This window comes from Gallinula chloropus (genome assembly GCF_964237585.1).
Source record: "Gallinula chloropus genome assembly, chromosome: 14".
NCBI classification, from domain to species: Eukaryota; Metazoa; Chordata; class Aves; order Gruiformes; family Rallidae; genus Gallinula; species Gallinula chloropus.
The window spans coordinates 13601146-13613922 of NC_140099.1; the positions used below are offsets into that span (position 1 = coordinate 13601146).

A 12777-nucleotide genomic window follows, 5' to 3' on the forward strand; every position below is an offset into this window, starting at 1 on the left:
CTTCCTGCTGTCATTCTGGCTGATGTTCTAGGCTTGGCTAGGGACAGGAAGAGTTGTTGTAAAGCTGTAATTGAAGCAATCGAGACCATTGGGAATGGAAAAGGAATAAGAAGGTTAAAAAGTTACAAGGGGTGGAATTCCTTTTTCCCTGACTTACTCTGTCATGTTTCTGCTCCCAGTGGCATGGATGTTCACTGATCTTTGGAGTCGTGGACCATCTGAAACAACACTTGCTAACTGACCACACCAACCCAAATTTTCAGACCCTGAAATGTCGTTGGAAGAACTGTGATGCTTTCTTCACTTCCCGGAAAGGTTCCAAGCAGGTCTGTGGTTGAACTGACACGCTTGTAGTTGGTAGTATAAAGTACTTGGTATCACTGTAACTGTGGGAGGTGATCCTGATTCTCTGAAAAGGCTTCAATTCCTCCAGCCTAGCATGCTGTGCTGCGTTACAGTTACTCATAGGGTGTGACAGATGAAGAGTGCAGTTGAGTGTGGTAACTTGAGGTACTCTCAATTTAAACCAGTTTGATCCTAAAATCGTACATGGACACGGTAAAATTCTTCATATATTAGAAGAAATCTTGATAACTGTATTATATATGCAGCGCTACAGGCTTGGGGGAAACAGGCTGGAGAGCGGTCAGGCAGAGAAGGACATGGGGGTGTTGGGTGACTGCTGACTGAATATAAGTCAGCAGTGTGGAAGGCTAATGGCATCCTGGCTTGTATCAAAAATAGTGTGGCCAGTAAGTCTGGGGAGGGGATTGTGCCCCTGTACTCGGCATTGGTGAGGCTGCACCTTGAGTGCTGGGTCCAGTTCTGGGCTCCTCACCATAAGAAGGGCATTGAGGTCCTTGAAAGAGTCCAGAGAAGGGCAACCAGGCTGGGGAAGGGGCTGGAGGGCAAATCCTATGAGGAGTGGCTGAGGGAGCTGGGGGTGTTCAGCCTGGAGAAGTGGAGGCTGAGGGGAGACCTTATCACCACCTACAACTACCTTACAGGAGGGTGTAGAGAGGTGGGCGATGGTCTCTTCCGCCAGGGGACAGGAGGTGGGACAAGGGGAAATGGCACGAAGCTGCCCCAGGGCAGGGTCAGATCAGATGTGAGGAGAAAGTTCTTCCCTGAAAGAGTTGTCAGGGCCTGGAACAGGCTGCCCAGGGAGGCGGTTGAGTCATCGACCCTGGGTATGTTTAACAGACAGGTAAATGAGGTGCTCAGGGATATGGTTTAGCACAGGACAGGAACGGGTGGACTTGATGATCTTAAAGGTCTTTTCCAAACTTGTGATTTGGAAGGCATAAGAGTTGGATGCCAGTTGGATTAAGTACGTGGAAAGGGTTCAAGTTGGGGAAAGAGGGTTGTTACCTATAGACTGGCTAGTAAAATCCACTTTATTTTTGGTTTTATACTTGTAATAGAATAAACTACCTTCCTGTTGAATGCTTTTTAAAACAATGGAAGGAAGTTTCTTTGAGAGCTAAGAAACAGAAGTAGAATCCTTAATTTGTCTTCAAGAGCTGGCTTTTCAGATATGATGTGTTTGTTTGATATGCTGTTATCATCAGAGAGGAGACTGGTTTTATTTGCTTTGAAGCATGTGGAATGTGAGATACTTCACATTTGTAATTTAACAGTTTGGCGTGATCTTTTGAATTTACTTTTTAGAAGCTTTAAGTGTATTATCCACTATGTCAGTTTCATTGAGGGCTCAAGAATCTTTTGCAAAGTTTTTTGGGGTCTTTAGTGGTGTTTTATTATTCCTGTTATTAACTGACTTCTCTGGTTCTTTCCTAGGATGCTGTAGGACACATTGAAAAACATGCTGAGGATGACAGCAGGATTGACTCATGAAGTTTTTCACCTCCCACATTGGGAAGTAATTTTTTTATGTCAGAATTATTCCAAATAACATCAGTTTCTTACTCCAGTCTTTCCTCTTTCTTTTCCTACTTGGAATGCAAAAAATGGACTGGGGCTGAAACTACAGAGGCTGCAGGTTGCGTTGCACTCTGTGGAAATTAGGTTGGTCAACACTTGGCCTAAATGGAAAAATCTTGCAAGTTTTTAATTCATTGAAAGATAAGAATTTTCCCTCCTCTTGTCTGCCTAGGGTTTTTGTTGTTTGTTTGTGTTGTTTTTTTTCTGTGGTTTTGTTGTGGGTTTTGTTTTTTTTTTTTTAGTAAGCATAGTCTGAGAGTCTTTCAAAAGTCCAGAAGGGGTGTTGAGAACTTACTTTACAATAGGTGCTGGCATTTGCAGACTCAGTTTGAAGCCTTTTAAGTGTCTGATTTGTCTGTTTTTATGTTGTATCCATTTTTTAAGCAGATTTAAAAAAAAAATCTGCAGACCAGAATATCACAGATGTTAACAGTGTAACCTGAATTATCCAGTGTACATTTTTACTTTCTTCATAAAAAGAAAAGGTGTTTTATGGAGAACTGGAATAAATTATTTTGGTTTTTTAATGTTAATTGTAACTTATTTTTTATTCCTTGTGGAAAAATTGTTATAGCTGGCACGTATGTACAGTGACAGACTGCAATAATATTACACCTCCTGGGGTATTTCATTTATTTGGAGGAAAGCAGTTATTTCTTGAAAGCTATGCCAGCAACACCAAAACAGCCAGAACCGTGGCTCTGCTCATGTCCTTTGTTTTTGCAGTCCTTTAAAATATGAGTCTTTCTGTACAGGAAAGAAGTGGGTTGGCTTTTTAGTTAGATACCAGCATAACCACTGCTATCTTGATACAACACTATAGTTGTTTTCCTGATTGTGTTTGGAATTGTAGTGACTGAGCTCTGCAGTCCCGTATCTTCATGACATAGCAACCTAAGGGAAATGCAGAGGCATTGCCTGAGTGCATCCACTTAGGTAGTGTCTTGTTCCTGTTGGGAACTGGCTTAATTGGCTTGAGCTGTGTCAGGTTCACAAAAACTCAGCCAGAAAGAACGGAGCAAGATTTTAAAGGTTTTTAAAGTCTGTGGTTCTCAAGCAGAAGCTGAGGATACAAAATGCATACTGCATGGAACAGTCTTGTTTGTACTAATGTATAGAAGGTGCCACAGAAAAGCCAGTCCAGAGGTGAAGCCTGTTTCTGCTTTTCAGGGTTCCTCTGCTGCTGTCTTTTGGGGTGGAAAAAAAACTTTACCCGCTAAGTTGGTGATGTGTATTACTTGAATTTGAATTAACAAGTTAGCAAAGAGCTCTGTTAATTAATGAGACTAATCTAGCAAGGAGCTTGGTGTTCACTTTTGCCTAACTTGCTGCTCAGGATAAGAAAAGCTGAGCTTTCCTTAAACTCTTGACAGAAGGTAGACAGCCCAGTGTCCAAACTGAGCTGCTTATAAATGGATTCAGCGCTGTCCAAATTAATTCAAAGTACTATTTTTACTGGGCATTTCTTTCACCACTACTTTGAGTCTTGGTATGCCAACCACAGACCAAATAAGTTTTATACCCTCATTCTTTCAGGCCAAGTAAAAAGTGATTGAGGGAAGCCCATGGATGTTCCAGTCTGCCATCAAATCAAGGAACCTTCAGGGCTGTCTCTGAAGAACACTGGTCTTAGCAGACAAGAATAACTTCTGTGTAATTGCTTGACATGAATCATTTGTTGCGAGACAGGAGTAAAACTGGAATCAGATGCAGCTGCATCCTAGTACAGAGACATGGGAATCTCTGTGGTTCCAGTACTTTTGTGGTGAATTTTTTGATTTCTTTTTTAATTAAGCTATTTGTGGACAAGACACCTCCTCCCCCACACCCCCCCCAGTGTGTGGCTGAGCCCCCCAGGCTCTTTTGAGGGGTGTTTTGAGCTTTTGGCAGGGGGAGCATGTGGTGTATGTTTGTAGTTTTGGTTGCTTGGTGAGTTGTGGGGTTGGTTTGGTTTGGTTTTGGGGTTTTTTTTCCTTCCTTTCTTTCTTTCTGTGGTCTGATGGAGCAATTCAAGAGACAATCAAGTTCAGGGAAATCTCTGAGCAGTGTAAATTTTTTCTAGTGCAGGCTGTATTGCTCTAGAGTCTTCAATAGTGCTTGGTTTTTTTCATGACCTAAAGGCAGAAGACTGCTTAATACTTAAACCATTTCCAAAATTACTGGTGTTCAAGAGTTTTCCTGAGTTTGATTGTGGAGTTCTTTTTTTTTTTTGCACCATAATGAGGGAGCATGTAAGAGCGTGGCATAAACAATGTGAATATCTCAAGCTGTCCCTTCATGGACTGTGCTTGAAGTGAAGCTGTGGAGGTGTGTGTCCTGAGGGCAAGGCATGTGGAGTGATTGTAGCATTCTGAAAAATGGGGTTTGAGAGTAGATTTTTGTTACTACTTCCTTGAGAATTCTTCACATTCTTTCAGCTGTCTTCAGGAACGTTTGGAGATCTTTTGTACTAGGTATTGCAATAAACACAGTTACTACATTGTATTTGCATTCGTGATTGCCTCTTGGGTTTATCTTTTCAAGTTAGTGGAAGCAGACTTTGTTTTCCTGTAGTCCATGACATTTCCTCATCTGTCCTTGAAAACAATCCTCCTGAGCTGGACTTCCTGAGATCCAGCTTTATCAGTGATAGCTTTTGCTCTGTTTCAGGTATATTGTAAAAATATTAAAATGGAGAAAAGGCAGGAAAAGAGCAGATCTGCATGAGTGTTTTCAAAATTTTGCTTCACAAATTAGAACCAATTTTAAAAACTACTCAGGTGTTCCAAGGAAAATGCTGTACTGCTTTGCTCTGGGAGTATCTTCAAAGGATTTGCTATGAAGTTGTGCAGCTGTGGATGTCCCCAGGCTTCTCTAGAGTCCTGTGGGGAGGTTTTCTGGTTGTTCAGCTGGAATTCAAGCCAGCTTTTGCTGAAGGCCACTCACTTCTCAAGGCAGTTGCTGAAGAGGGCTGCTGCTTCTGTGTGTGGAAGGGTCTGGAGGGAAACCTGCATTAGTTATCCCAGCTTCTGCTTGCCTTGTGTCACTTACTCGCGGATTGCAGACTTGAAACCTGCTGTCACTGCCTGTGCAGACTGTGCAGTGTTTGAGGTCAGCACGGTTCCCACTGCACACTCTCAAACCCTGCTGCAATAAGCCCAGACCAAGGTAAACAATAACTCAAAACTCACCATAACCTATAGGTTCCCAGAAACAAAAATGGGTTGAGAAAGCATTTTCCCCTTCTTGTGAATTAAAACACAGGTACGTGTGAATCCTGGTTTCCAGGCTTTTTAAGGTACTGTCATTCAAACGGTCTAAATTTTCCTGAGTTGTGGAATATGTGAGAAAGGATAAGGAAACTGTTTCAGTTACTGTTTATAAAACATTTAATTGTGAAAGAGCAAACTGTGTGGGTATATATGCTGTTATACACGCCTGCCAGCTTCTCATTTTCATTTTGCTGTAAGTGTTTAACAGTCTTTGTGAAGAATGGAAGTGGAATAATCCAGCTTGACTGTCTGATAATTTGTGTGGAACATGTGCACAGTTTGACCTCGGGTTTCTTCTTTCACTTTGGTACAAAGCTGTGAGCGTGATAGCGAGACTTGACACAGCGAAAGAAGAAAAAAAGAAGAAAAATAAATAAAAGTTCTTTATATTGTTACGGTTTGTCAGTCTGATTCTTCTTTGTTTTGAATAGGTGGATGCTTTCACAAGGTTTGGTGAAACTTGACTTTGTTCTGGGTTTTTTTTCCCTTTTTTGAGAGGGATGGATAAAACCAGACAGGCCACTTTGAAGCTCCAGCACAATCCAAAATCCTGAGTTGGCTCTTTCGACCGATAGATTTTGGTTTTCTCTGCACATTGCAACTAAGAGCATCCCTGCTATAATTTTTCTATGGAAAATATAGCTTAGTAGGGCTACCTCATGGCTGGAACCCAGGGCTCCTGATGTTCTTAAGTCATCTTAAAAATGTTAATTGGGTTAAAACAGAACTTGAGTTCAGAGGAGAGTAACCCTTCTTTTGATAAATTACAGGATTTTCTTATTCTTTCAGAGTAAGTTACTACATGAGACAACATTTAGAACTTGATAGTCGAAATGTCTTCTGTTTCTTAGTTATGTTTTGGTTAAATGTGCTACTTACCAGAACAACATTGGGTGGACACTGTGATTTGTTCTTCCAGTTTGGCTTTACAGAAGTTCTTTTGAAATAAATCCAAGAAACCAACCCTAAAATCTAGTGGATTTTATTTTCAGTTCGGTTAAACTAATTGTTCTTACACACGAAGATAGCAGGGGGCTAGTAAAAATGAGAGCACGTTGCTCAGGTCTGATACAAGACCCAGTTGCACCTCACTGTTACAGTCTGTTGTACTTCACCTCCCCATTTCTAGCATAGCAGAGCGCCATTCACATCTAGAACAAGGCAAGTGATTGGGATGCATAGTATTAATGTAAACTAGGACAAACTCATCTGAAATAGTTGGTCAACACTATGAAGAGGCTGAAATGGTAGTATCAAAAGCAGCACAAAGAGCTAATGACTGATTACAAGGTGGTAGTAAACACCCCTGACTATTTCACAGTTCAGATGCAGTCCTGGTTTTGCCTGACGTGAGGCAAAATTTTCCAGTCCTCAGCATAAGCAGAATGACGATGCATGCTCCATGTCATTACCCTGCAGAAAAAGCTTAACTCAGTTATCAATAAATTAAACCCTGTTACCCAAAGGGAAGTGTCAGGAAGTTACAGAAGCAGTCACACAACATGTGCACTGGTTTGCCTGCTAGAGTATGGTTGCCTCTTTCTCCAAGGGTTTCTTCCCATGTGCTGTTTATCTCAGCGAGCGAAGTGCACAGTGAAGAAGTGCTCCTCTTTGCACGTGGGGATGCATGGAGCTAGTTATGCAAAACACAAGTCCTGAGTGTTTTCCTTGATGAAGGCAGGTGCTGGCTCTGGTGTTATGCATACATCGTGAGCTGCAGCCACTGAAAGAAGAGTTAGAATTAAGGGATGAAAGTTTTTTGGGGGCATCATCCAAATAAACTGTATTTAGACATTGGTGATTCAGTACAAAACATACTGGCCACAGAGAACTGTCTTAGAAGTTTCTTGCTCCTATTCCTCCTTCCCTTACCAAAAGTGATGGGATTTTTTTGTGGTCTCCTTAGCAGAAGACATACTTTACTTTGAAACTGCCTAAGTCTTCAATAAGATTTTTAAAAAACTGTTAAGGTCTTTAAACTAGAGTACATTTGATTTAAATTGCCTCATTTAAAAAACCCTCAAATGTTCTTTTTTTTGAAGCGTTTTAAAGTTGATCTGAAGAGTCCAGAGCTGTGCCCTTCAGCACTAACTGGAGTCTTCAACCAGAGTGACTGTTGCTGGCAGATAGATCATGGTGCTGATGTTTTCTGTGTAAAATAGGCAGCAACATTTTTAAGAAGCTTTGTGGGCTCTTGCCACTTGGTGATTTCAGACCAGCTCTCACAGGCTGCCTTCTGAACACGTGCAATGAATGATACAAATAAACCTTAATATTGTGACTTTGGGTTAGAAATATGACATAAGCCAGTTTACCTCCAGGACATTGAGCTTAATGATGCCGTCTCCATCTTTATCAAAGGCATGGAATGCCCCTAAAGCAGGGAAACACAAGTATATGGAGATTATATTACTATGTGTGTAAAGATGATCCCAGGCAGCAAATCAAATTGTGCTTTTGCTGTGTTGTGCAAATTTCTGCAGGTACATACATGGTCAGCAAAGCGTTCTGCTGTTTTTCCTTTGCTAACACAAAGTAAAGTGCAATGGCTGATTTTCTTTTATCTTTCTTACGGGATGGCTATTGTGTTTTCAGATTCCCACAGCATATAAATTATTAAAACTCTATGTAGGCTGTCATGCTCTGAGCACAAGTGTGTTTCAGATGGGAGGCAGCGTGGTCAAACCAGGCCAGCTACTCACTGAACATGGCGTCCAGGCGCACGAAGCAGCAGATGAAGCTGTCAAAGTCAATGTTCATGTTCTTGTCAGCATAACGCATGGTGATGATGTCGTAGAGCTGGTTGTTCAGCCGAAACCCTGCGGAAGACCAGAAATGGGACACAGCTTGGCTGAGGCCAGAGGGAAGCTCTGGTGATGGTCAGGTCTTCAGGACAGGCTTGGCCATAGGTGCTTCCTGGGCCCAGCCAAGGCTCAGGCTCGAGGGCACCTCTGCAGCCGCTAAACAAAATGAAGTATAGCTGTAAAGGGCTTCCCTGCATCCAGCTGCTTTCTTAAAACAGGAGTTAACATTTTTAAATGATGATTCAGAAGGGCCAATAGAACCCGTTACCTCACCCTGTAAGTACAAGGAAAAGAGTCCTGCACTGAGGAGTCTGAGGCCTGACTGAGCCTCATAACAGCAGAGCAATAACTGGGCAACAGAACTACAGGAGGAAGTTGCTACGAAAACACAATTACACAATGGTCAAAAAATAGATAAAGCAGTAGCTCCGTGGCATGGTGTTACCCAACTGCGGCACTAGTTGCTGCAGCGTGTGGCTGCACTTCCTAAAGGGCCTGTCCTGTTACGGGTGCTGCTGGTTGGTTGCTGAGCGCAAGGTGATGTGCAGCCTGCATCCTGCAAGATTGAGAGATTTTCATTGCAAAATGTGTTCTTAGTTCTGAAATTGGGGAAGGAGATAATTTATTGTATTTATTCTGTTTTACACTGACAAATTTCCTGGTGAGAATGGAAACATGGAAAATAAAAACGACCTCTATTTCTACTCCAGCAGGAGTCCATATACATATAGTTTTGTCCTTGGCAAAGGATCAGATCACTGATGTTTTGTAAAATACAAGGTAGTCGGCTGTTTCTGTTCCTTGTAGAAGAGGTAGGTGATGTGCCAAAATGCTACTGAAGATATAGTCACCGAAATCATTACATTTAGGTTTATAGCGATGCTACAGATTTTCTGACTAAAGAAGCCATCTTCCTCCTTTAGAGAAACACAGGGCTGGGGGAGGCCTGCTGTCCAGGGAAAGCAGCAAGCCAACGTGTTTGAGACAAGCAGCAAGAAAAGTCAAAAGCCTCTCTTTGCAGGACAAACTTCATTAACTGACCCTTTTGCAGAATACTTTCTTTGTACTACACAAGTAGCAGAGGAGACTGAGCCTGCGGTGGCTTAATGCCACTAACAAACATGAATAGGACTCAAGAAAGGTCTGTCCAGGAGCCTCCGATGTAAATTGGGCATTTATCTGCTCTGCTTTGGTTTCAGTACCTATAGACTTGGGTTGAAGGTTTTCTGCTGTTGTTACTTTACACAAACAAACAATCCACAGCTTAAATGAAATCAAATGGTATCAGGGCTGGCTGGTCCCCCAAAATAGCAGGACCCCAAGTGGGAGATCATTAAGACAGCATAATTCACTGGAAAGTTTAAAGAGCTAAAAGATCTGTTTTGTTGGCAAGATATACTTGCCATGTGGATGTTTGAGGAGGTCATTTGGGGAAGAAGGGATTTCTGTATTTCTGCAGGGCCTCTTTTTAAAAGGCTGTGCTGTGCTCCGGGTTCTACTGAAATAAGCAACCTAAGTAAGGTTTCTTTGGTTGTTTCATGGAATGCTAGGAGAGGTACCTGCATCATTGACTGCATTGCGCATCTCGTAGCTGTTAATGGTTCCTGAATGATCTGTGTCATAACGCTTGAAGATTTTCTGGAAGAAGAAGAAAGAGATAAATAAAACATAAATACACAACACAAACAACAACTTGTGCTTCTGTTAACTATGGCCTGAGTGGGTAATGGATATGTGCCTCAGGTGCCCCATGGCTTTGTCATTTGCCTTTTACCAGGCAGTCGTGGTTGTTAGCACTTTTCTGTCACAATGTAAAGTAATTTAGATCCCAGCTGTGAGAAACAAGGAGCTCTCCAATAGAAACTCTCCTTGTTTGCCTTGACTATTTGCTATTAATTCTCTCGTGATTGACCTAATTAAGCGATTTGCAAGGCCTGATTCCAGTTCCCTTCACCCTCCTCCACCAATCTGTATGCCTCCATGTTATTCCCATGGGGGAAGTTCTTAGATACGTGCTGGAGCTTAAGCAATTCAGGTTATTTGCTTAGGCTGGGAGCAGGAGAAGAGCCATTGTTTTCCTTTTCAAAAGCTAATCTGCAATTTTTACAGCTTTTCTTTTTGTTGTAGTGTGCATAGAGAGGTCTGGTTTTCTTCCCTGAGCTTTTATGTTGCAGAAACTGTGAAGAACAGCAGCACTGTGGATGCCAGGAATACCTGCCAGCTTTTAATCTTCTCCCAGAGATGTCGAAACTCGTCGAAGTTTATCTTCCCTGAGCCGTCTGTCTGTGATGCATGCATTCAGGTAAAAAACTTATGCTATTTCTTAGGAGGAAATTATTTAAGGTTGCGGCTGCTGGTGAAGGAGTGGATGTGAAGCTGAGTTCTGGATCTCCTTGGCTTTAAGCTGGCTGAGCTGCACAGTAAAATATTTGTGAACGCTTCAGTTATTGTGCTGGGTATTTTGTTTCCAGGGGTGAAGTGCTACTGTGTGTGAGGAACCAAGTGTGTGGTAGAGAAGAGGCTTGCTCTTGGAGCTGTTAAAAAATACCTGAGCAAGATGTTTCAGAGGACCCTTTCCAAATACCTCCAAATGTGATGTTTACCCAGTGTTTTTAAGACAACTGAGCTTTATCCTAGAGTGAAGCTTTTTCTGCTTGGCTTAAAATCAATTGACAACTAAGCAAAGTGCTGACTAAAGCCGTGTAAAAAAAGTGTTTATGCTTCAACCGCTCCAGCTGTGGGTTGTAGTTATGGTTTTGTTCTGGTCATGTTTGGATGTGCTTATGTGCTCTCAAATTACACATTATGTCAAATAAGAAAGCTGAAAGATGCTCTGTCAGAGGTAACCCCATGTAGCATCTCGTCGTGTGGTTCTTTTTTACTTGCTCTGAGACAGTTTCTGTATGCCTTGTGTGCTAAGTACACAATGCCATGTATAATACATTATAAACATAAAAAATAAGAGAGAAATACAGTTAAGTTTGTTGGCAAGAACTGGACTTCTGTTGAGTTGGTTTAAAAAGAAAAGTCATCCTTTAGTACCTGAGCTGGCCCATTGCTGGTACCTAAGGAAGGGTTTTGTACTGACTGACCCTTTTTGTAGCTTTCTGATTTGGGATATTTTCATCAACCTGCTACATTAACATTGAGATGACCAGAGTTATGATGTGCCAAACTAGGAATGTTGTGTTATTCGACTACAGACTATACCGCACTGCCTTTCTTCCCTGGCTTACTAAGTTGGGTGTGTGTAGTGGTGGGAAATACAGCTAGTGTAGTATCAAGCACTTCTCTTCCACCAGGAAAGGATACATCCATTAAAGCGATCATGCTGCGGCAGGATTCCAGTTCAAATCCTTCTGTCTTTAGGTCCTTATCTGAAATATATGATCGCAGGTGAAAGCAGATCATGTCAGTCAGCAAACGTTTCTTCTTCTTAGGTGTAACTCTACTAAAAGTGGAAGCCAGACCTACTCCTTTTATCCAGTAAGAAATGAGAAATCTGAAAACTCTCTAGGTAACGTTACTGCTTGTGAGTTAGAGATACAACCTCTAAAACCAACTCTCTCTTAACCCTAACCCTTAGGAAGCCCAGGGTCTGTAGGTTAAAGTTTACTAAATGGGGAGAAAGTTCTGGATCTCCATTAGAATTTTTTGGAACAGGTATTTGCAGACAGCCAGAACTGCTGCATTACCCTGTGCAGTGCTTCCAAGGAGCGTTTGCTCATTTCTGTGTTACCAGTGCTTGATTACTTGTACAGAGCATCTCTAGGAAGAGTTCCACTCACTAAAGTCTTGGATGCAAAGTCTGTGGAAATTTAACTAGGAATTTTTGAGTTGGAAACTATAAATAGTACAAGGGAAAGTATAAATAGGGTGAAGGGTTATGTTATATTGCCTGTTTCCTTGTCCAGGGTTACTGAAATACATGCTTAAACTCACGTTTTTTTACGACATTGTTGAGGACATTCCTGAGTTCTTCAGCATTGATCTCCATGTCCTGGTGGAAAATGTGATGAGAATATCATTAATTGCAGCATTCTTTATTAAACAGAACATTTTATGGGTGGATGTGCCACAAGTATGAAGTCTTTGGTCACTTCTCACTGTGTCATATACATGCTCCAAATTAGAGAGCATCGTGGCTCATGTGAAAGTTAGTCCAAATCTTTCTTGAGGCTGCAGTACAAGGGAGGTCTAAAGACACTATATAGTGCTTATTAAACTGCAACCAGTGATTTCAAGCTACCGTCCAAGCTCAGAATCCCAGTGACCCATTTTCAGCCTCGTGATTTATGTGGTTCTTTGATCTGGTTTGACTTACTACTGCCCTTGTTAAACATCCCAGAGGGCATTGTATTTCTAACTTGCTGATCTGTGCTATGCAAGTTAGCATCTTGTATGATGAGGACAGGAGTGTGCTTAATTGGATTTTGATTTGATTTTCCTGAGATTCAGATCTCAAAGGCAATTTGATAGAAGGAAATGTTAAAATTTGGGGGGTTTCAATCTGTCAAGAAGCTGGTTCTGGTGCTGCTGTGGCTGAGCTGCTTTGCTGACACACGCAGGTACCGTTTGCATACTCACATCCCCCGCAATCTGCCGGAAGATACTCCTGAACTGGTTTTCCTCTTCACTCTTCTCATGAGCTTTCGCTGAAGGACGCTGAAAAGAGAAAAGCAGGGATGCAACCTTTGCCTGGAAGGGAAGAGGCCTGGGGGGATCACTTGCCCTTGCCTGAAGGAGCCTCTTAGTGAATCTGGAGCTCTGCGGAGGAA

General features: G+C 42.0%; 2 protein-coding genes across 3 annotated transcripts in view; one reads left to right on the forward strand and one right to left on the reverse strand.

Annotated features, from left to right (window-relative positions):
• The window catches only part of ZNF106 (zinc finger protein 106), a 35305-nt gene extending 29715 nt beyond the window's left edge, over positions 1-5590 (forward strand). Inside the window, exons 20-21 of the mRNA XM_084270740.1 lie at positions 180-326; positions 1801-5590. Coding sequence (XP_084126866.1) covers positions 180-326; positions 1801-1857 — 204 coding nt within the window. The 3' untranslated portion in view covers positions 1858-5590. The remainder of the gene's footprint in view (positions 1-179; positions 327-1800) is intronic.
• Positions 5591-5674: 84 nt separating this feature from the next.
• CAPN3 (calpain 3) overlaps positions 5675-12777 on the reverse strand; it is a 30157-nt gene continuing 23054 nt past the window's right edge. Inside the window, exons 16-23 of one of the 2 annotated variants that reach the window (XM_084270742.1) lie at positions 12587-12664; positions 11942-11999; positions 11312-11376; positions 10214-10282; positions 9559-9637; positions 7898-8014; positions 7511-7569; positions 5675-6918 (exon numbers count right to left, since the gene is read on the reverse strand). In XM_084270742.1, coding sequence (XP_084126868.1) covers positions 6892-6918; positions 7511-7569; positions 7898-8014; positions 9559-9637; positions 10214-10282; positions 11312-11376; positions 11942-11999; positions 12587-12664 — 552 coding nt within the window. In that variant the 3' untranslated portion in view covers positions 5675-6891. The remainder of the gene's footprint in view (positions 6919-7510; positions 7570-7897; positions 8015-9558; positions 9638-10213; positions 10283-11311; positions 11377-11941; positions 12000-12586; positions 12665-12777) is intronic. The other variant, XM_084270741.1, reaches the window with a different exon arrangement.